General features: G+C 32.3%; 1 protein-coding gene and 1 long non-coding RNA gene across 2 annotated transcripts in view; one reads left to right on the top strand and one right to left on the bottom strand.

Annotated features, from left to right (window-relative positions):
• LOC139482647 (uncharacterized) overlaps positions 1-25,045 on the bottom strand; it is a 256,737-nt gene that overhangs the window by 71,410 nt on the left and 160,282 nt on the right. The window contains exons 13-15 of the mRNA XM_071266634.1: positions 19,203-19,389; positions 9,582-9,666; positions 7,691-7,853 (exon numbers count right to left, since the gene is read on the bottom strand). Coding sequence (XP_071122735.1) covers positions 7,691-7,853; positions 9,582-9,666; positions 19,203-19,389 — 435 coding nt within the window. The remainder of the gene's footprint in view (positions 1-7,690; positions 7,854-9,581; positions 9,667-19,202; positions 19,390-25,045) is intronic.
• LOC139482649 (uncharacterized) overlaps positions 1-25,045 on the top strand; it is a 231,091-nt gene that overhangs the window by 92,271 nt on the left and 113,775 nt on the right. The gene's annotated exons all lie outside the window — the stretch shown is intronic.

Here is a 25,045-nt window from a genome sequence, read left to right as displayed (position 1 = left end):
TATGAGGTGCTGATCAAGTGTTGTTACTTTGTAGCTGATCCATCGCCCAAGATGGGCGCCAGCAGTGGACTTAGTTTAACATAGGACCCTATGGGCAGTGCATACAAATGCCTTCTTTTAGAGAACCAGTGAATGGAATGAAGTCAAACATAGCATTAATGTTCCTTATGACATGCTGCCCAAGTGTTACTGTGTAGCCAATCCATCATCCAAAATGGCTTCCAGCGGGGTACTAAGTTTAACATAGGACCCAATGGGAAATACATACAAATGTTTTCTTTTAGAGAACCACTGAATGGAATGAAGTCAAACATAGCATGAATGTTCCTTATGACATGCCGACCAAGTGTCGTTACTTTGTAGCCAATCCATCATTCAAGATGGCTTCCAGCAGGGGACTTGGTTTAACATAGGACCCTATGGGAAATACATACAAATGTGTTCTTTTAGAGAACCACTGAATTGAATGAAAGCAAACATAGCATAAATTTTCCTTTCTTAATGAGGTGCTGGCCAAGTGATGTTACTTTGTAGCCAAATTTTATCTTTTTTTATATGATTTCAAAAACGCAAGTAGAATCAGGTGAGCGTTACAGGCTCTTGAGAGCCTCTAGTTAAAGGTAGAAAGTAACGTACACAATACATCTAACATTTTCTCACTGGTTATGGTTTAGTGAATTATAGTTTGATGAATGAAGAGGAACACTAGAGGGGATATATAAGGTAGAGATTTTAGCATGTAATTAAAGGGTACAAAAACTCTCAGAAGTGAAGATGGTTGTGATCTAAAATAGACAAACTTGATTCGCAACTCAATACTTTGACTGGACATGTGTAGTACAATTAGGTATCCTGTATTTCTTGTCCCAAACTGATCTGGTGTCATATGGTATTCTGAACCACCAAAAAGTGAATCCAGGGTCAAAGTACCATGCAGTAAAATGACCCCGGCTGCATGGTATTTCGACCTGGGGTAATTTTTCACATATTGTATTTTGAACTCCCCTGTTTTTGATAAATAGTACTGCAGATAATCTAAGCAAATAATCTAAGTCAAGCCGACCCAAAGTCTATCTGTCTCACGTTTTACTGACTTTATAATTATAAAATATATATATATAATCTGTTGACCAAGAAGGATTTGATACTATCTTTTGATTGTTACAGAAGCTTCTGTCCAAGTTTAGTTAAAATCCAGGATAGTTTATAAATCCTGCAGACTGTAAGTAATGTAAACTGGAAGGAAAACTGAATCCTTCTAGATACTAGCTTTTGATCACAAACAAGCTTCTATCCAAGTTTGGTACAAATTTAAAATAGTTTAAGAAAGTTATGGAATTAAAAAAAAATTTAACCACAGAGTGAATGTGTTGTTTCCTGGCAGAAAAACTAAGTTCATTTAAAAGTAAAATACAGAAAAAATGGATTAAATTTTTTTTTTAAATTTACTTCTGGATACTATCTTATGATCATAAACAAGCTTCTGTTAAGTTTGGTACAAACCCAGGATAGCTAGTTTAAGAAAGTTATTAAAATTTTTAAAACTTTAACAACAGAGGAATGTGTCTTTTCCTGACAAATAATCTAAGTCCATTTAAAAGTAAAATATGGAAACAATTGATTTACTTTTTTACAAAATTTACTTCTGGATACTGTAGCGCCGACCGTTTATTAAGTTTACCAATTTCAAAGCAATGAATGAAAAACTGGTGTAAAATATATTCCGTTTATTATAACAGAAATAAATGTGAAATGTATTGCAATTTACAATAAATAGTATTTAAATATTCTCTACGCATTCAATTACCTATAAAATAACTAATCTGTGAAGTTATATCTGAAGTTCGTTTCTAAAAACAGCTGGTCCTTCGCAATCCAAATTTGAAACTGACTATAGTCGACCTAGTTTACAAAGTGAATACACAAAAATAGATATTCCCTACTTATGGTTAACGGTTACAATGTAAACATGAACGCTGTGTAGCAAAAGACTACAATTATGAAAGATTATCGTTATAAGTGAATGTGTAAAAGGTAATTCCATACAACTTTAACATATATAAATGATTTGTTATGCAGTTCCTATGAAAATTACTCCGCATAACATCTGAGTCGCGAATGACAACCTAAAATGTGCTACTAACTCCCGGTAAAATCATTACCAAAATATTGCGGGAATTATGAAATATAAAAATGAACTACACAAACTATTTGCATTAAACAACGTAATAACTTCTATCACGAAAGTTAATTAGCTTTGGCACAACACTGCCTCCCGTCAAATAAAGAATTCTGTCCGCAGAATTAAAAATGAACAATTTAATATTAATCAAGCTTTTTGAAAAAGTTATTCATGAATTCAATCAATATTAGCACTAACCAAAAAGGAATCATTAAAATGAAAAATTTAATTAACCTCTTCCTTAAAAATTTTAAGAAACTTTTGTTATTCATACAAATATATACATGCGCAATAAAACAATATTCAATATTTAACAACAATGTTTATGAAAATAAAATGTTTATCTGAAGTTAAGTTTTCTTTTTATTGGTAGTGTCACTACACTCTTAATTTTCTTTGTGCAAATGTTTTCATTTTCTAATTTCTTTTCCGCTGACTTCAGCTCTTTCTTTAGCTCTTCTTTTCTCTTTTCCAGTCTTTGTATAAAATTTCTGAAATTTAGACATTCAAATTTGTGTTTTTCCTCCAATTCTTTAATTTGCTTCTTGTGGGTTTCTTCCATATGATACTTCTGTTATCTTCCCTGTGTTTTTCCTCCATTTCTTTTATTTTGTTTTTAAGTCCCTCAATTTGTTCATCTCTTTCATCTACCTCTACTTCCATAATGGCAACTTCTTCCTCACTGATGGTGATTTTCTCATCATATTCCGGGATAAAATCTTCCTCTTTAATTTCTGATTTTTGTGTTGAAGGTGTAATTAGTGTTGTTTTAATAAAAATGTCACTTCTAATCTTTACATTGTATGGGTTTGTGGACTTATGAAAAGTATGTACAGCAGAATCCTCTCTAAGAGGCTTTCCTGCCATGGCATTAGCATGGTTTTTCCATTTTCCCTCAGTTAGTGCCTTAAAGTTGCAGATATTACATAAAAATGGTATATGGTTATTTGGAATATGCCTAAACATAAAATGTTGCACAGCTCCTTTCTTGTTTAAATGTTTAAAAACACAAAGCCTACACTGCCATACTTTGGTTCCGATGACGTCTGACATTCTATAAATAGAAAATTATCAAAAAACTAAAAATTTGTTTTAAAATTTACACATTTTAAATATTCTACATTTTAAAAATTTGTTTTAAAATTTACACATTTTAAATATTCGACTGGTAACTTGCTTTTGCCCAAATTGGCATGTTTTCATTACAGGGTTTTAATCGATCATGGTGAACTACCTCAGTGCAGAATTCACCGCGAATCTCATAAACAACGGGGCTGAGAATTTTCGTTATTACTAAAGGACCAAGCCATGGAGAGCGAAACTTTTTATTTACGGTTTTGTCAAATTTATATACCAAGGCTCCTAACTCATATCTATTGTCAGTCAATCGTGTGTCATGGTCACGTTTTTGTCTTTCTGCATTGGTATTAGATTTTCTCTCGTAATCTCATAGACGTTTTGAAAATGAGATTTTATTGTTGAAATGTAATCTTCGTTGTTCTGTGTTCTGTTGTCATGACTTCTGAACATCAGGTTGAGAGGGATATTGACCTCTCTACCTAACGTCATGTAGTTTGGTGAAAACCCTGTAGCCGGATGAGGGGTACTTCTGTAAGCAGCTAGCAGGAGATTAATGTATTCATCCCAATTTGTTACGTTCTTGTTGACAAAGGTCTTGATCATACCACCAAGAGTCTTGTTAAACCTTTCTATTAAACCATTCGATGACGGATGATATGCAGTTGTTCTGGTTTTGTTAATTTGAAATAAATTACAAACAGATTTGAATAGGTCACTTCGAAGTTCTTTCCTTGGTCTGTATGAAGTTCTAGTGGTATGCCAAACCTAGCAATAAATTCCATCACTAGTTTCTGTGCTACCAGGCCAGCATGCTGAAGTGGTATAGGGTAGGCTTCCATCCATCTGGTAAAATAATCGCCTATAACCAGTATAAATTTATTCTTCTTCTTGGTTAATGTCAGTGGACCAATGATGTTTATGCCAATTCTGTCTAATGGGTATCCCACTCTATAGTCCATCAAAGGTGCTTTTGGTTTTTTCCCTGTTCCTTTTATTTTGTTGCATATGGTACAATTCTGTATATGTTCTGTTATATCCTGACTCATCTTGTACCAGGTAAAAACTGTCTTCATTTTCTCTATGGTTTTCTTAACTCCCATGTGTCCAGAATAAGGGGTGTTATGGCTCAAGATCAATATATCCTTCTTTAATATTTGTGGAACAATCAACTGTAAATGATTTAATTTACTCTTAGCATTTATCCATTTCTGATAAACAATACCATCTATCAATTCAATATTTCCCCAGTTTAACCAATATCTCCTTGTGGCTGGGCTTAAACTGGCACACAATTCTCTTTCTGGTATTTTTCCTTCTTTTTTCCATTGGTGTAAGTATTTTAGATCTTGGGTCTTCTTTTTGGAACGCCTGCATTTCTTTAACTGAATATTTGGCTAACCAATCTGAGTGTTCTTGAGACCTTGTTACCACAGCTCTTACTGTGACTTTATAATTCAGTTCCTTTACATCATCTACTTCAGTCTTGAAACTTTTCCATTGCTCATTTATCTGTTCATTTAGTGAGGCTTTACAGGTGTCTTCAGAACTGTTTTGGCACAACAGATACTATCTTAAAAATCTTCTGTCCAATTTGGTACAAACCCAGGATAGTTTAAGAAAGTTATCAAAATTTAAAAAACTTAAACACAGAGTGAATGTAATGTTTCCACGCAGAAAAACTAAGTCCATTATAAGTAAAAAGTAAAAACACAAAAATACTGAACTCTGAGGAAAATTCAAAAAGGAAAATCAAAAATCAAAAGGCAAAATCAAAAGTCCAAACACGTCAAACGAATGGATAACAACTGTCATATTTCTAACTTGGTACAGGCATTCTCTAATGTAGAAAAGAATACAGAAGTACAGAAAAAATGGAATTTTGTTTTTGCAAACGTTAAGTTTACTTCTGGATACTGTCTTATGATCATAAACAAGCTTCTGTCCAAGTTTGGTAGAAATCCAGTATAGTTTAAGAAAGTTATTAAAATTTCAAAAACTTTAACCACAGAGTGAATATTTATGGACGCCGCTGACAAGGACGACACCGAAGACGGCGACACATACAACGACGGAATTTGCGATTGCTTTGTCTCACTTTTTCGACTAAAGTCGAAGGCTCGACAAAAATGGAATTATTTTTAATTATGAAATTTGCATAATTTCTTGTACTTGAAATTTTTAATAAATTCCATGTTAATACCTACTCACTGCCTGGTGTCACTTATTCATTTATCAGACCAAACCAATTAGTACAGTAATTTGTCCGGCAACAATGCACGGCTGGTAATCTACACACGCAGAACATTTGGTTCTGCAATGAAAACCGTGAGAGGATTTTCCGGTTGTGCTTGAGTGGAGTAATTGTCACCGCTTCAAAAGGTATGTACATTTCTAAATCTCAATTTTCTTATTCAACTGATCAAAATATTGAAAATCGGAGAATGCTATGCTGTGGTGAATACTTTAACGAAGAGATACATGTATCATTTACTGTTGTACGTAGAGTTGAACTCCTACAAAATCAGTTGTCCCACGAGAAATTGCCTAAAAAAGTGACATTTCAATTTTGAAATGGTTCTATTTACAGACCTACAAGTTCAAATTTAGTTTTTTTTCGTGCAATGGGTATGAATGTTGTTTTTGGCGGCGTGTGCGCTGTCCTGTGTTGATAGACGTCTTAATAATTCCAAAAACTACATTTTTTCATGAAGTCATGCGTGAGGGGATCGATTCTGATTGATGACATCGTGAATGCGTGAGGGGAGGTACAAATCATATCTTTATATTCAAGCTATGAGTCGTTGAAGCTTACCTAAATTTGGCTACATTGTTCATGAAAAAATACATATGTGAGTGTGCTTAAAAAAGTTTATGAGATTGGATTATGAAATAATTGTAGGAACCTAGGTTTAATAATATGTTTCACGAAGAATAAAGACAAAACATATTGTCAACGATTTTGTTTTCTTGCTACAAGTAAAAACTAGACCGATTATTTGCCCACATCTGCAAATTTGGAGACAGATTTGCAATTCAATAGTTAGACTTTATTCATATAAAGAATATGTATTTGGTGATTGATTGTATAAATCAAAATATTTAAACAAATATCAAATTTTATGTTTTTAGAATCATCTTTTTTTTAAATAAACTAATTTAGGGGAGATAACTCCTTTCATAAATGTGTATAACATGATTTTTCATTAAGCTTTTTTCAACTGATTTTTACAGTTCCCAGAGGGTTTAGTTCACTTCGAGGGCGGGGATAACTTGTATCTCCATGGCTTTTTGTAGAGAGTCAATTTCAGTCCTCTTTTCCTTTTTCCTTTGAACAATGGCATTTTCTGAAATTGAACAAACAATTTATAGTTTGATTTCATTGAATCAGTGATCAGTTTACGTCTATTAAAGTATAAGGATAAATCTGTGCTTTTTAATCAGCATTGATTTGATCACATTTATTCATTGAGTCAACAAAAGTCACAAAGCCAAAGATTAAAAAAAATGTGTGTACTTCCCCTCACGCATTCACGATGTCCTCAATCAGAACCGATCCCCTCACGCATGACTTCATGGAAAATGTTGTTTTTTGGAATTATTAAGACGTCTATCAACACAGGACAGCGCATACGCCGCCAAAAACAACATTCATACCCATTGCACGAAAAAAAAACTAAATTTGAACTTGTAGGTCTGTAAATAGAACCATTTCAAAATTGAAATGTCACTTTTTTAGGCAATTTCTCGTGGGACAACTGATTTTGTAGGAGTTCAACTCTACGTACAATAGGAAATGATACATGTATCTCTTCGTTAAAGTATTCACCACAGCATAGCATTCTCCGATTTTCAATATTTTGATCAGTTGAATAAGAAAATTGAGATTTAGAAATGTACATACCTTTTGAAGCGGTGACAATTACTCCACTCAAGCACAACCGGAAAATCCTCTCACGGTTTTCATTGCAGAACCAAATGTTCTGCGTGTGTAGATTACCAGCCGTGAATGGGAATGAATAATTATGAGAGCTTTATTTGGTAGACTTCATGTTACAGCATCCTGTTACAATTATTTCTTGTATCAAATAAGAAAATTTAAAAGTAAAAAAAAACCAAACTTTAACCACGCAAGTTACTAATTGATGTTGTTCAATATATTTCTGTATAGAATAATGTTAGGCCCAGTTATCTGTAACCTATTTGAAGTACATGTTATACACATCTACGACCTGTTTGAAATATATTGCACATCTAACGTTGCAAAATTTCCCCAGGTGCTATCCTGAGCACTTTTATTATACAAACATTTTACAATTCGATCTTGAGAATCCATAATAACTAATGAATATATTTGAAATACAATATGGTTGATTAAGGATATGTTCTTCTTAACTTGTCCAACTTAATATTTCTTGAAATGTTACTTACCATCCAATCTACATTCAGCCTCTTTGAATATTTGTTGGATTTCATAGATAGGATGATGTGATTCTAATCCAATTAATGAAAATGTAATTGGCTGTGCCCCAAATGATATAGCTTTGTTTAGTGACTTTCCAATAAAATCACAAACATTTGTTTCAAAATCCATCTATAAAATAAAATTAGGAAACCATGAAAATGAATCAATGCTAGATGATATCTGAAAGGTAATTTACATTTATGTGTGGATATACATATTACAGGGAAGATTCAGTTACCTCTTGAGTACTCAGTGTATTTACTGAGCGATACCGGAGTACTCCTTGGATTTACTTAGCGATACTTGAGTACTCCTTGGATTTACCTAGCGATATGATGAGTACTCCTTGGATTTACCTAGCGATATGATGAGTACTCACTCTGTGAAAGATTTGAAAAATGGATACACAAAAATTATACCGATTTTATGTATTACATGTTGTTGAATTGTTAACATTAAACCTTGAACATTATTAACTAGAACTAGAATTTCAAGGAATTTTATTCCATATTTAATGGTCCATTGATATACTAAATGTATTGATAATGTTAACTGGCAATAATCTAATCAAGTAATTATTTAATTGATTTAGGAAAACAATTACTCAAACAACAGTATTGGGAAACCTTAAAAACACAGATTTGATGATAAAAAAGGTGACAAATAGAATTTACTGTAGCCTTTCTTCATTTCTGAGGGTTGGCACAGTATTTATCAAATTTTTACTTATTTAGAAACATTATCTTGTCAATATTTTCTTGCAAATGTCTTCTTTTGAGAGAACCATGCACTGAATGGAATGAAGCCAAAAATGCCATATTTGTTCTTTATGAGATCATCTTATCAACCATTCTAGAGTTCTGCCCTGTCACAAATGGAAAAAAAATTGCTGAAAGTTTGGTTTCCATTCTCTAACTTTGGTTTGCCTTAACCAAATCCTATATGAATCTTATACACAAAACACAAAGCTTGAACTGATATATTTGATGCGAACCCAACAAAATTAAGGGAGGTGAGGGGTTCCAAATCAACCAAAGGCAACAAATGAGTCTGAAATGACAATGAATTTATGATTGACAGCTGACAAATGGAGACATAAAGGCCACACCCAGCAGGAAGATAACAGTCTGGTCTTGAAAAAAGTATTCAATATATCAGTTTGGCAAAACAGACAATCCGGTCAGACATGCAAACCCTGGCCTATAAAAAAATACGCCCGTTTTGTTATTCATCATGTTCATTTAATACCAGAATTTTTATGTAGTGCAAAAATCTAGTCATTTTTTTTTCTCTAATACCTTAGACTGCCTCCTCAAATCAAATGGTTCGTACCTTAGACTTTAAATCTATCTAGAGCTTATACTGACTGGTGATCATTATTCAGCTATCATGTTATTTTAAATAGGCTTGGGCGTTTGGGGTTAAACATGTTTTCGTATGGTAAATAATATTGCTGTGGATTTTTTTCTTCATGAGAGTGTAATAGATTATTACTTTCTGTTTGGTTGAGTTGTGCAATAGAAGTCACTACATTTTTGCGCAATCCTGTGTCGCTTTGAAGGTATCATGGTTGCCATCCTCAGCCTAAGCAATGTGTTACTGTAATTTGAATTTCAAAATGACTGAATGACTTTTTTTTTATGCACTGGTCAACTCCACCATAGTGAATCACATGGACTTTGACATAATCAGTTAGTACCATAGAAAAATACCTTTATAAGTAAAGAATTGTCGCATAAAAATTAAAAACACAGGAGTTCACGAAGTCTAGTCTGATTATCATTTTACCAAAAAAAAAGAAAAAAAAAATCCCTACTCTGGATCCGCCACTGTAAAAAGTGTGACTAAAATACATACTGTCTTTTTTGTTTTTGACATTATTGACGTCACAGTCATTATTTCAGAATTTTTTCTTTCCCATTGGGACAGGCTAGATGATGTTCTGGAATGAAAAAGGAATAATGAATGATGGTTTATGAACATTTGTAAACTTTGTCAACAAAAATAATCATCTATTCTATACTGTAATAAAATCATTGAATATTGTTTTTATTGGTACAAATATTGATTTTGTTATCAGTAGATTAAAAGCTAACTAAATATTACTAGTATGTTATATACATTTTCATGGATCTACAATCTGTCAATACCTGTAACTTGGCATTGCACAAGGTCATGTTTTTCTATGGCTGTTTATGCCATCTTTACACTAAATCCATTGTATGTTGGATGTGTATGGATTGATTGTTTAGTCTTAGAGGCATGATTTTTTATCAGTTGTTAGGGGCTTTGAACTAGCTGTCAGATAACTGCGAGTACTCTCAGATCTGTTCATTGTGTCTTTTTGTGTCAGGATGTATAAGTACCCGGCCACGTCCACTTGTATTTTTTGTCTATCTGATGAGTTAAGCCTTTTTCAACTGATTTTTATAGTTCGTTTTTATGTTGTACTGTTATACCACTGTCCAAGGTTAGGGGGAGGGTTGGGATCCCGCTAACATGTTAAACCCCGCCACATTATTTATGTATGTGCCTGTCCCAAGTCAGGAGCCTGTAGTTCAGTGGTTGTCGTTTGTTTATGTATTACATATTTGTTTTTCGTTCATTTTTTTTTTTACATAAATAAAGGCCGTTAGTTTTCTCGTTTGAATTGTTTAACATATCTTATCAGGGCCTTTTATAGCTGACTATGGGGTATGGGCTTTGCTCATTGTTGAAGGCCGTACGGTGACCTATAGTTGTTAATGTTTGTGTCATTCTGGTCTTTTGTGGATAGTTGTCTCATTGGCAGTCATACCACATCTTCTTGTTTTATATCATCTCTAACAAGAAGACCTAAAGTTAGTAGACTATAGTCCATACTTAACTTTAATTGTAACAGCTCTATATACCTCAAGTGCCTCTTTGACACTTGCTTGTCGTATTCACTACTATCAAAAGTTGTGTTAATGAAAGGATTTAAATAGTTAGCTGAAAGTAACAAATCAGTTGAAAGTAGCCACCTTAATCATGTTAATTATAGAAAAGAAGATGTACACCTAAAATCATTGTGCAAGTTATATTTTAATTTTCTTAAAAACTGCTATAAATGGAGAAATTCTTACTAACCGTGTATCATCAGTACAGCGGATATAGGTACTAACCAAGTTTGTTTCTTACCTCAATTTAAACATAATTGTTGTTTTAAGAAATGATTTGGTCGTAGGTTGATGATTAGAGATTTCTCATTATTTCCCCAAAACAAGAACGATTACTAAAAAAACATGTGCAAATACTTGTCAAAGAAGTTGGTACTCGTCTCATCCAATATAATTCTATATTCATTGCAACTCTTTTTCTGATAGAAGGCTACTGTGCATATATAATGTAATAAGTATAGTTGTATCAATAATTGGCATTGAAATCTTTCATGCATTTTTTTATTTTTTTCGATATTTCATTCCGAAAAGAACTGTTGTTTACGGTGTTTAGTGGACCACATAAAACCTCTGTACGGTGCATAGTTAAGTTGCTGTACACCGTACACAAAACAAAATTTTCATACTCGTTTATTACCCAAAAAGTTTCAAGGAATGAGTAATCACAGGTTAAGGTTTATGATTGGTAACTATTACTTTTGCCCTGTATTAGCTTTCTTTCAGGTAAAACATGTAAATGTCTCGGCAATTGTATGGAAATTGAAAGTTGGTGTTGACATTCACATCTATTTGCGCATTTACAAGTTAATTGTTCTTATTAGAATATAAAAGTTGTCTTAATAATATAAATAGGAAAAAATCGATGCGAAAATTATTTTGGAGCAGGAATTTCAGATGTTGAGAAATGTACACTGAATGTTGATAAAACCAAACAAAGATTTTTCTTATTGTGTCAGTTCAAAATCGATCATGCCTGCTTGGTTAGTACCTATAACCGCTGTACCATGATACACAGTGTTACTGTGGTAAAAAAATGATCAGTGTTCAGAGAGTGAACTTCTGTCCATTGCTAAAGTCAAAGCTATCAGCATTTATCTAATTTCAGGACAATAGCTTGTGTAAATGTATTTCAATTGCTTGGAAATTTTACCACTATGTGTAATACCTTAAGTAGAAGGTTGGAGTATATTTTAAAGGTTATGCCGGGCAAACAGTCTAGAAATTAAGGGCCATTTTAAAGGGGACCAAAACAAGCATTTTTGTAGTTCCCAGACATTAACTTGTGTGTAACTGTATGGATCTCTCTGACATTGTACCACAAGGTTCCATATAACAAAGGGAAGGCTAGGATTGAGTTTGGGGTTAATTTCCCCAAACATGTAGGAATAAGGGGCAAAAAAAAAAGTGCCAAAAAGAAGCATTTTTCTAGTTTACAGACAATAACTTATGTTGAAGTGTATTGATCTCTGAAATTATACTACATGTACAAGGTTTCTTACTACAACTGAAAGGCTGAAATTGGATTTTGGGTTTATTTCTTCAAGGGGTGTTTCATCAAGTTGGGTGCCAAAAAGGGCCCCAGTTAAGCATTTTTGTAGTTTCCAGTTATTAAATTGTGTTTAAGGAAGTTCGCTGCTCAGTTTCAAAATAAATAGCTTTCCATAACACTAGTCTTTATTTATAGGTGATTATGGAAATGTTGAAATCAAAATAGCAATACTTTAACATCTTACACAAGTTATGAAAATATTCAAAGTATATGAACCATGACTGAGTTACATGGATAAACAATCTCCATGTAAATAAGATATGCCAATGCTTATACAACTGCATAGCAAATACCATCATGACCATTGACTTTTTATAAGTTGTTCCCAAATCTAAATACAAACATGAACTAGTATAAAGGGGGCGGAGCTAAATCATCTCCATGGAAATGAAATATGCCGATGCCTACACAACTGCATACCAAATTATCATTAACCTACCACTTGTGATTCCCCATAAATTGACCTTATCACACACTAATACAGCAAATGTTTCAAAGTCAATGACTGAGGGGGCAGGGCCAAATAATCTCCATGGAAATGAGGTGTGCTAATGCTTATACAACTGCATACCAAATATGATTGACGTACCACTTGTGGTTCACCATAAACTAGACCTTTATAGCTTTTTGTTCGGTGTGAGCCAAGGCCGTGTTGAAGGCCGTACATTGACCTATAATGGTTTACTTTTATAAATTTTTATTTAGATGGAGAGTTGTCTCATTAGCACTCACACAACATCTTCCTATATCTAATCACAACCTAATACATTGTTGCAGCATACCTATGTCTCGCTTTTTGACCCTGTCAAAAATTTTATATGTGCACAAATAATAAGAATAGACTTTGTAAGTTGTAGACTCATTATCTCCTATACAAAAGTAAATTTGATAAAAAAGTCTTAAAGATATTTACATTTATATATATATTTCCAGGTTAATGATTGAGTAAATCACTTCAAGTGGCAAGATGTGTTTATGCAAGCTCCATCTTTTTAAGTATACATATATTAATAATGATTTAAACTAATTTTGAAAAAATATGGATTGAACAACAACATTCTTTAAGGAACTTAACATCTTTTATTGTAGACTTTTCTGGATTTAAAAGTGTTTCAGAGGATTTTGACTTTCTTAAATCAAGTGAGTTTTATATAACAGTGATGACTGTACAGACAGGACTCGATGTCCCATGTTATTAACTTTAAAAATAATTTTATATATGTCGACTTATTTAAAAATGTATTGTTTAAGAAATAATTGATGCAAGCTATATTTTATTGTAGTTTTAACATGGGTAGGCATTATATTTGTGATTATTTTTGCCCGAGCAATAGTAAGGGCTAAAATAACATGAATTTAAAGCCTACCCATGTTAAAACTACAATAAAGTATAGCTTGCATCAATCATTTCGATTCTGAATAGGACAATTAAGATAATTTCTATGTCCGATAAGTATAAGTGTAAAAACGTTTGTGTAGGCTCTTCCATGAACCTTCCTTTTTGTTTGCAAAGAAGCAAACGGCTGGCACTGTTGTTTTTCAGAGGGAGGAGTTTGAACAGCCAGCATAAACGGTTGTTGTATCTTGGTCAAACTTTTCAATTTCCGAAGGTACAAATTACAGTCAAAATAAATGAATTAAAAACATCATGTGCACCATTTAAGAGTTTGAAAGTGTTTTAAAATTTATAAAATATATTAAATGCATGATAATTTGATAAAATTCATTATTCTGAAGTAGTGCAATATATGCATTATGTAAACAAATTTCATTGGATTAAGAGCATGGGATCTGTTCAAAAATCCTTTTATGAATATATATATATCACAGAGACTGGATTTTTCTAAAATTGTGAAATTTAAAAATTCTTGTGTGCATGTATGACAAAACATGGTCTGCTGACTTGCAGAAAATTAAGCAACCTTTCACAGAAAAGAACGGTCTGAAAAGGAAATCGATTCATTTTTGTAATCGATGGAGAATAGCAAATTGCAAATCATTTAAGTCTATAGGTTGCACTTTGTAAATACAGCTGTTTCTCAAACCACGCCTCTTTTGGGGAGATTTAGAATATTCATAGAAAATTAATACTGTTTATATACTGGTTCCCAGTTATATCTCACACAGAGACATATTTTGGGAATGTTACCAGTAAATATACATGTGCATATTGTTTACATTGAAATCTGTGGTAACCTTTCATTCGAGGTAGGGCCAGTTAAGAAAATAAGTGTTAGTTTAAACCTATAAACGTTGAAAATATGCCTCACAGCCCTATATTTTGACCTTTGGGAAAAATTGTAGTGCATATGAACTTTCAATTCTAGGATAAAAAAACTTCAAAACTTCATAGTAAAAGTGGTACAGTTTTAGCTGTAAAAGGAGTTCCTATGGGAAATTGCATTGTCAATATTTACAGAAATGCGACCTATATAAAATGAATAGATATTTCCCACAAAAAGTTTTTTTTTGTCAAGATAGTTTTTGATGAAGTTGAAGTTCAATTAACTTGAAACTTAGTACACATGATCCCTTTGATATGATATTTCTAATTTTAATGCCAAATTAGAGTTTTGATGCCAGTTTCACAGTCCACCTGAACATAGAAAATTATAGTGCAAGTGGGGCATCCATGTACTATGGGCTCATTCTTGTTTGTGGGTATTTAGGAGTTCAGTATGAAGTCCATTATCACTCAACTGGAATATTTTTTTGATTAGGATCCAGCTGAGGCAAGCCTCCAGGTGTGTGAGTTTCTTGCTGTATTTAGGCCTTGAGGTTTTGTTTGTTCATTAGTTAGGTCTCCACGTTTCCATTCTCAATTTTTGGGATATGATTGCTTTCAAGCAATCTGTAGACTTATACCATTTGCTCAGGGCCATGACCTCACGTCAACCGTTTTATTCTATACCTAAACATTAAGGAACATCTCAGATTCTTATGATTGTCTTATTTATAAAGGTAAAAACAAACAAAGGGATTGAACTTAAACAACTTTCCTATAATGTTCTTTTCATAATCTTCATGTTTGATATTTCCCTTGACTTATATGGGTGTTTTTAACAACACGGAAAATCAGAATTGAGCAGTATTTATATTTAGTGTTTTTATAAATTTAGAAACACGTAGGTCAGAGTGAATTCCCCAGTTTTGATTAATATGCGAGAGTTCTCTGAATTCTGATTATTATATTTCTGTCATATCAGAACTGAAGTGGAGTTTTTCTTAATATATGTCACCGTTATGAAACGGATATTTGATATTGTACTAGTACTTCCTTAAAGAAATAGAGGACCATTTAGGTCGTTTAATTAACATTTAATAAACACTCTTGCTTCAGGGTTTGCTTAGGTAATTATGTGCATGCATATAGTTTTCTTGACTTCAAGGGGTATTAGATGAAATGGTTGCTCAGGATTCCCCACTCAATTGATTAATTTAAAAATCATGGGATCCTTTCTATGTATGTCTAGTGCTATTGAGGGTTATTGTTGTTGCATAATTTTAAATCATATGCATCATTTAAAATTAAAATAAATGTAGTCAGCATCGTAAAGGTGTAACTATAACACCCCTTCAGGCGAAATGGAGTCTTCCATATTATATAGTTTCGAGTTGTCTCCCTTATGGAAGTAACTTTGGTCAGTTCTGAATCAAAACACGTCGAGAAAAATTAACTCTTTCTGTCGATAAACATTGTATTATATTAAAAACGATCGCAATTTAAACCGAGGAATGTGTACAGAAAAGAGTCATGACTGACCCAAAGGAAATTAAATATTTTCAGAGTTAGGAATGGGGTTCCTCCTTAGATGATTAAAAGAATTAATGTAGGAAAATAGGTGATATTTACTGATAAGATATGAAGTGAAATACCTTCTCTCTTTCTGAGTCTTAGTGACTGCTGTGGAAAGTAAACTTGGAATTGATAGTACAAAAATAAAACACAATAGGCCTATAACTAAGTATACATTGTTCAAACACTTGTATCTGGTATTGGCTATTTTGTAACTATTCAGATTACATAAATTACATTTTACATATGCAGTTGAATTAGTTTTGAAAATCAAAGTGATGGATATCACTCATGGAAAGATTGGAAGAGTAGTTTGGATAATTTCATATTAAGGTACATGTATGGTGGGGACAAAAGAACATAAATAAAGCACTATTGCTGAAAATTCTTCTAGTAAATGTTGCCAATTACTCTTATAAGACATAAGCTAACAACTTTAAAAAGTGTCAACAAAAATAATCTAAAATGTTGTTTTGGGGCATTTTGTAAGTTAAAACATAGGTTATATGACATTGAAGATTAAAAGTTGTAGAGTGCCTTTTGATCAATTTATATTTTCAGGACAGGGTATTGAAAATGTACTTTTTTAACGTAAACAAATTAAAAAACTTATTTTTATTGAAATGCGGATTTTTTCTTGATTTCAAAAATATATATTCACTTCTTATAAAAATTCAAATGACTAAAATAGACACAATGATTGATAGGGAATAAACTAATAAAAAATGATTTGTTATAAGGCCAACTAAAATTAATTAGTAGATTTTCATCCAAAGTTTTGAAAAAAATGGGGCGGGTGGGAGGATTTTAACTTTTAAATTTTATTTAATATGAACCTTCTGGTGATGTGAACTTCATATATATGCAAGTGTTTACTTAAAAAATGTAGCTTATACCATGTACATGTGTAAACATGTCTTAAGAATCGTACATAATTAAAAAAAAATCTTAAATAAATATCTCTGATTGGCAACGATTGTTCTACATGCAATTGCTACTTTAGAAACCTATTTCCAGTAAACAGTAAAATCATGCAGAAATTCTCTATTCAGTTGGACTACTTTTTAACGATGGTTTGTAGTCCCCATAAAATTATGCATATGCAATTTGTACGGGTAATGGTATGCAACACAAGTATTATGAATGATTAATGAGAACTCAAACAGTGTTGGTAATAGTAGGGTTGTGCTTTTAAGATTCTCAAGTTATTCAAGACTGAGGCAAATATAATTAAAAGGTAAAACATGAAGTTGTTTAATGACTCTTTTAATGGTATTTGGTGTTTTTAAACAAAAACAATAGCCATGGGTAAATCTAAGGGCTTTCTATAACACAATGTGTATGTTTGCCGGGTCCAGTTATGTTTTTTTCTACCAATGTGTCCCACGATTCTTGGACTTTTGAAATCTTTCAGAGCCCAAATTTGCTGGCACAAAGTCAATGTTTTATTAAAAAAATATCAATGGTTTTCTAATGAAAGAAATTTTCAATTTGTGACATACCGCAATTTGTGTTCTTCAACGGAACACAGCTCATTACTAGTAACCCAAATATTTCATGTCATTCTGGTAATCTATTCATCGTAGATGATATTGTCATCATTTGTCAACATAATCATTTTAAAGTACTCGAAACAATAAATATGAAAACCGAAATTTGAAACAGGAAATTCGAATGAAACGAAATTGTTGACCGTTACCGGTACTGGAAAGAAACAAAACCTGGAAAGCATAAATTTTTCAAAATAAAAAAAATCGGGCGGGCGGGGATGAAAATCTATCAATTAATTTTAATTGGCCTAATCAAAAGTTTTAAAATTTTAATTTTAAAACTGTTTCAAGCCAATTACTGATAAAAAAAAGTGAACTAACCTAAATTGTTGATTAATTGCAGATGATTATTGGAAATTTATCAAGTAAATTATAGGCCGCCTTACTTGAATACCTTTTATATATTCATATTTATATTTATATTTCAATTTTTTTTTAAAGATCTTGTTAATCCTTAATTAATCATTTATCTTTCAGACATAACTTACAGATTCACTTTATGTAATGTAGATCAAAAGTAATAGGCAATAAATAAATCTATCATCCTTATATATCAAACATCTAATATATACATTTGTGTATTCAATTATGAGGTCAAATATTCATTGATATTTGTTTTATGGGATGTATATTGAATTAGAGATGTAATAGGGTCTCTATAATTATGTAAGACTGAGGTCGATAAGTAATGTGATCAATTTGATTGACAGTTTAGGAGGTGGGGCATTGTAATTAAAGGTCCACCTTGTCCCTCAGAATGGTTGATGATAATGACAGTTGTCAATCATCTAGTATTGTATTATATTACCTAATCAATATGTTTAAAAAAAGCCTTTCCATCACCACACCTTAATGACATACATTCTTGAATGAACTGCTCCAAAAATATGTCCATTTGTTTACAGTTTATATGTATATTATGTGCACATACATGAGAACTATAGGGAACTATATTTCAGTGTGAATACATTTAGTAATAGTACCTGTCGTGTTGTTAGGGAAGCCAGTGCCTAAGGAAAGATTTAGAACAAGTTCCAATCTTTCCAAAAATATTATCCAGCTACATGTATACATTTGTCAATGAAAACAATGGCAATCGTATACCTCAGAGCAATTTACTCTTTGATTAAGTTGTGGGAGGGCCTTCAAATATAATAAAAACAAACAACCCATCCAGTATTTATATATGCCTGCATTAAAAGGCAATGGCATGAAAAGTAGGAATTTATTATATTACTTGTATTGAGTTGTTAAATGAAGGATCTTCCTTGCACATGTTTAAAGAGGGTAAAAATTTGCACACATATAATGACATTGTATTGTTTAGCAATGGGCAGATGACTTTTTTCAAGTGATTTGCACACTTTGATTCATTTACTTCATACTTTAAATTGGCCAAATTATTTTTTTAAATACAATTTTGGAAAAACTTACTGGAAAGGATATTCACTCAGGGTTTGTATGTAAATTGCACTGATAGTTAATTTTCAATTTAAGAAAAAATTGCCTGAAAAGGATATTGTTTTGTATGATTATTGCACGGTTACTTTTGAATTTAAGAAATACTTTCTGAAAAGGATATTGTTTTGTATGCAAATTGATATAGCTAAATATAATTTGACTAAGCTGCCATCCTTATTCATTTGTATGTGCTAAAAATACTACCTTTCTGAGATTGAATCCTCAGTCTCAATTTTGTTTTCAAATTTAATAGATTTTACTGCTTTCAGGGCTGTTTGCTTTGCCCTTTCAGCAGAAAAACTGCTGGCTACAACAGAAACAACACTGTGACTTAGGTTGATGTTGTGAAAGAAAAATGCCAATTTTGTTCCTTCAGTCTGTTTTGGTAAACCTGTAAATATATTAAGAAAACCACAATTAAAGCATTATATTGAAAATTCAACAAATAAAACTGGGGTTCGATTTATGTAAGTTGATAATTACTTGACTAGATTTATTTTAATGTTTTATTCCTCACAGCCCGACCGAGAAGGGTCTGATTCATAATTTCAAATTAAGAATTCAAAATACAAAATTCAAACTCGTAAATCAATAAAGAAATCCTGTTTTATTGCAGTTTAAATCCAAGGCAACAAATAATATCTTAAATTTTATATCAGATGATCTTATAAAATATACCATGGATTAATAATATAAATGTGCACAGACAAACAATAAAACTTTTGAAAGGATATGTGCTGACAACTTGTCAGACATTAGGCAAAACATTTCTTGCCATCACTTTTACTCCGGGAGAGAGATATTGAGGATCACTTCAGTCCTTCTTCGATTGTTTTTTTACATGCATGTTTATGGAATGTAAAATGGTATACTGTTTTCCGTCCATTGTTGTGGCAAGTATGGACACATACAGCATTCAAACTTGATACAACTCTGAATTTTGATTGTGATTAAATAGTTGACACAGAATAGGTTACTGACACAGAATGAACAGTGGTCTAAGAACTAAATTGGACATTTACCTATTATGGTCCAATATTCCAAAACTAAATACATGGTTAAGATGAAGCCATTATCAAAGAACCACAAGAATACAATTTTTGATGAAATCAAACAAAAGTTTTTATTTTGGACCCCGATTTGGACCAACTTTAAAACTGGGCCCATAATAAAGAAATATAAGTACATGTTTAGATTCAGCATATCAAATTTAAGAACCTTAAAAATTCAATTTTGTTAAATTCAAAATTAAGTTTAATTTTGAACCCTTTGAACCTTAATGTAGACCAATTTGAAAAGGGACCAAAAATTAAGAATCTAGTTACACAGTTAGTTTCGGCATATCAAAGAACCCAAATAATTCTATTTTTTTATCAAATCAAATAAAGTTTAATTTTGGACCCTTTTGGCCTCCAATTCCTCAACTGTTGGGACCAAAACTCCAATCAATCCCAACCTTTCTTTTGTGGTCATAAACCTTGTTTTTAAATTTCATAGATTTCTATTTACCTATACTAAAGTTATTGTTCAAAAACCAAGAAAAATGCTTAATGCTTATTTGTGCCCCTTTATCATCAGGCCCCGAATTCTTAACTGTTGGGACCAAAACCCATAAAATCAACCCCAACCTTCTTTTAGTGGTTATAAACTTTGTGTTAAAATTTTATAGATTTCTATTTACTAATACTGAATTTATAATTGTCTTCTGACAACGCTGACGACCTGATACCAATATACGACCAAATATTTTTTAATTTTTTGTGGTCTATAACTAGTTTGTACTAATGTGACAGTTTTATGAAATTATTATCAATATAAATTTACCATAGCAAGACATGTAACTTGTAGTGTAAGACTTCATTTGATTTTATATGATTATCAATTTCAAATATTTTATTCAAACTTCCATTAGTGTACAACATGCATTATATCACATTTACAAATTGACATTGTGAATTGATGTGTAAATATCTTTTCTGAACGTATAAATGGAATAACATAAGTCTTGGCTTTTGTTCAATAATTTTAAACTTTATCTCCTAAATAACATAAAGAGAAATTGTCAATCAAATTTTGTTGAGATAATTTAACAACAAGAGTGCACATGCTGAAATGTCTCGCCTTCTTTACTAATTGTTGATATTATGTTGATAGTCCTAAATATAAAGATTTATTACAACTGTCACATAAACTTAACATTAACAAAGAAAACTAAATATTGACCAATGAACCATGAAAATGAGGTTAAGGTCAGATGAACCATGCCAGGCAGACATGTACAGCTAACAATACTTCCATACAACAAACATAGTTGACCTATTACTTATAGTTTAAGAAAAATAGACCAAAACACAAAAACTTTACACTGTGCACTGAACCGTGAAAATGAGGTTGCGGTCAAATAAAACCTGCGTGACTGAGATATAGATCATAAAATATTTCCATTCACCAAATATAGTTATGGCATATAGTATTTGATAAAAAGACCAAAACTCAAAAACTTAACTTAAACCACTGAACCATGAAAATGAAGTCAAGGTCAGATGACATCTGCCCGCTAAACATGTACACCTAACTTTCAATCATTCCATACAACAAATATAGTAGACCTATTGCATAAAGTATGAGAAAAACAGAATAAAACACAACAAGAATGCACACACTGAAATGTCTCACCTTCTTTACTAATAATTGATATTATGTTGATTGTCCCAAGTATAAAGCTTTATTAAAAACTGTCACATAAACTTAACATTAACCAAGATAACTAAACAAAGACCAATGAACCATGAAAATGAAGTCAAGGTCAGATGAGCCATGCCAGGCAGACATGTACAGCTAACAATGCTTCCATACACCAAATATAGTTGACCTATGGCATATAGTAAGATAAAAAGACCAAAACTCAAAAACTTAACTTTGACCACTCAACCATGAAAATGAGGTCAAGGTCAGATGACATCTGCCCACTAGACATGCACACCTTACAATCATTCCATACAACAAATAAAGTAGATCTATTGCATAAAGTATGAGAAAAACAGACCAAAACACAAAAACTTAACTATAACCACTGAACCATGAAAATGAGGTCAAGGTCAGATGACACCTGCCAGTTGGACATGTACACCTTACAGTCCTTTCATACGCCGAATATAGTAGCCCTTTTGCTTATAGTATCTGAGATGTGGACTTGACCACCAAAACTTAACCTTGTTCACTGATCCATGAAATGAGGTCGAGGGTCCAGTGAAAATTGTTTGATGGACATGAGGACCTTGCAAGGTATACACATACCAAGTATAATTATCCGATTACTTATAATAAGAGAGAATTCAACATTACAATAAATCTGAACTTTTTTTCAAGTGGTCACTGAACCATGAAATTGAGGTCAAGGACATTTGACATGTGACTGACGGAAACTTCGTAACATGAGGCATCTATATACAAAGTGTGAAGCATCCAGGTCTTCCACCTTCTAATATATAAAGCTTTTAAAAAGTTAGCTAACACCACCACCGCTGCCGGATCACTATCCCTATGTCAAGCTTTCTGCAACAAAAGTTGCAGACTCGACAAAAACTTAACTATAACCACTGAACCAGGAAAATGAGGTCAAGGTCAGATGACACCTGTCAGTTGGACATGTACACCTTACAGTCCTTCCATACACCAAATATACTAGCCCTATTGCTATAGTATCTGAGATATGGACTTGACCACCAAAACTTAACCTTGTTCACTGATCCATGAAATGAGGTCGAGGTCAAGAGAAAACTGTCTGACAGGCATGAGGACCTTGCAAGGTATGCACATACCAAATAAAGTTATCCTATAACTTATAATAAGAGAGAATTCAACATTACAAAACATCTGATTTTTTTTTCAAGTGATTCCTGAACAATGAAAATGAGGTCAAGGACATTTGACATGTGACTGACAGAAACTTATTAACATGAGGCATCTATATACAAAGTATGAAGCATCCAGGCCTTCCACCTTCTAAAAAATAAAGTTTTTAAGAAGTTATCTAACGCCGCCGTAGCTGCCTGATCACTATCCCTATGTCGAGCTTTCTGCAACAAAAGTTGCAGGCTCGACAAAAATTGGTTGTTGTTTGCTGAACGATTCACACAAGACAGGTCCTGTAATTGTCCTCTTAATATGTCAGTCTGAAATGATTGCAACTATTACTCTTAGAATGTATGATTTTAATGATTTGTATATTCTAGGTCTATTTACTACATGCGATATGTAACTGTTTTATATCTTTTAATCATGGTACATGTACATTGAACTTTTATGTCTATACAATTGTGTTTATATGTTGTATGTTTGCTTTTTTCTCTTATTATTATCATTTTGTTTTTACTTGTATTGCATACATGTATATGAGGGCCTCAGGGAAGATTAGTGATTGTAACTAACTGTGTTTACCCTCTTTAAATAAAGAATTTATTATTATTATTATTATAATATGTTATTTAAATCTATACCAATGAATTTGAAATAACGATATTACTCAGAAAAGGGTCAAATGACATCTAAAATTTTATGAAAAACTGATGATTTCAATATTTCCATTGAGAACGTTCCATGTAAAAAAGCCATTTTCCAGGTGTGCCTGCACATTGAATAAAACTACGCTACAATACTCAGGGGCGGATCCAGGAATTTATTAGGGGGTGGTCACCTTTTGAAATCTTAAATCTAAATTTTTTATGGCCCCTTATAGGAAGGTTCTGTTTGCCACAAAGCAAAACACACTTGCATATAGATTTCAAAACAGTTCTGTTTGCTTTTATACGTTCATTCATTGCTTTATCAATAAATGTTTAGTTTAAACATATTTATTCATCATCAATACAAATATATAATCATACAAAATACACAATAATAACAGGATTCAGAAACAAGCTATATATAGCTTATATTAATCCGTTTCCTTGAAATAAATGTTTGAATATCAGTAGTCCTTTGCTCAATGTTGTCAAGAAAAAGTTGAGCTTTTGCTCTAGCTTCAGTATGACTTTTTTTACATGATTTCTCATCACGGCCGAAATGATCGTTAAGTCTTGTACTTGCATGTGCCATATCTGTTAGTGGTTTGCATGATAATGTTCCCAAACTATCAACCCCAAACAGAGCACAGTATATGCAGTAAGCTCCTTCTTGTGAAGGTGAGTACACTAGCCCATCATAGCGATTTAGCCAATTCAGCTGAAACAGTCTGTTCTTTCCTGCATATTTTTTGTCTCTTCATTTTTACACCTTAACATCAAAGAAATCGACCAAGTTATTAGCGATTGTTGATTACATGTTCATTGTATAAACATACCTGTCAAGGTACATGTATTTAGCCTTAAGGTAAGTAATGACAACTTTATGACTGGTGATTACGATAGACAAATTGATTTGATCGACGAATTTATTTTTCAAAATGTTCAAGGTGCACCATTTTTTGGTACATGGTGCACCATTTTTGCAAACCCAGGGGGTGGTCACCGGCACCGGATGACCACCCCCTGGATCCGCCTCTGATACTATACAATTGTATAGGGCTCAGATTTCCTTCTTTTCTTTATAGAGGGTTGCTACTTGCAAGGACACTGTGTATCAAAGGCTTTCAAATGCTTAAGTTGGATGTATCCCTATGAATTAAGGTTTAACAGACCCTTTATAATTTAGCATTTAGTAGTATATCAGAGTGTAAAGTGCAATCTTTTTTTGGCTTTCATAAGCATGAGGAATTATGTTAGATTATATAATATATATGTTGTGCACAAGTTATCATTTGTACAAATTATATTTTGTACAAAAAGTGATTTGTACAAAAAGTGCATTATAATTTGTACATAATTTGAAGAAAAATTCACTTACAATTTGTACAAAATTATTTTATAATATGTATTTTGTTGAAAAAACATTGATACACACTACAGAACTGTTAATAAATTACCACACAATTAACTTTTTTTTTTTTATTAAATACTAAAATAATTCGTTAATATCATTTGTTTGAGATGGCATTGGGAATTAATCTT

The sequence above is a fragment of the Mytilus edulis genome, chromosome 7, assembly GCF_963676685.1.
Source record: "Mytilus edulis chromosome 7, xbMytEdul2.2, whole genome shotgun sequence".
In the NCBI taxonomy this organism is placed as follows: Eukaryota; Metazoa; Mollusca; class Bivalvia; order Mytilida; family Mytilidae; genus Mytilus; species Mytilus edulis.
The sequence above is the reverse complement of the archived record's forward strand: the minus strand, read 5'-3'. Positions and strand labels throughout refer to the sequence as shown.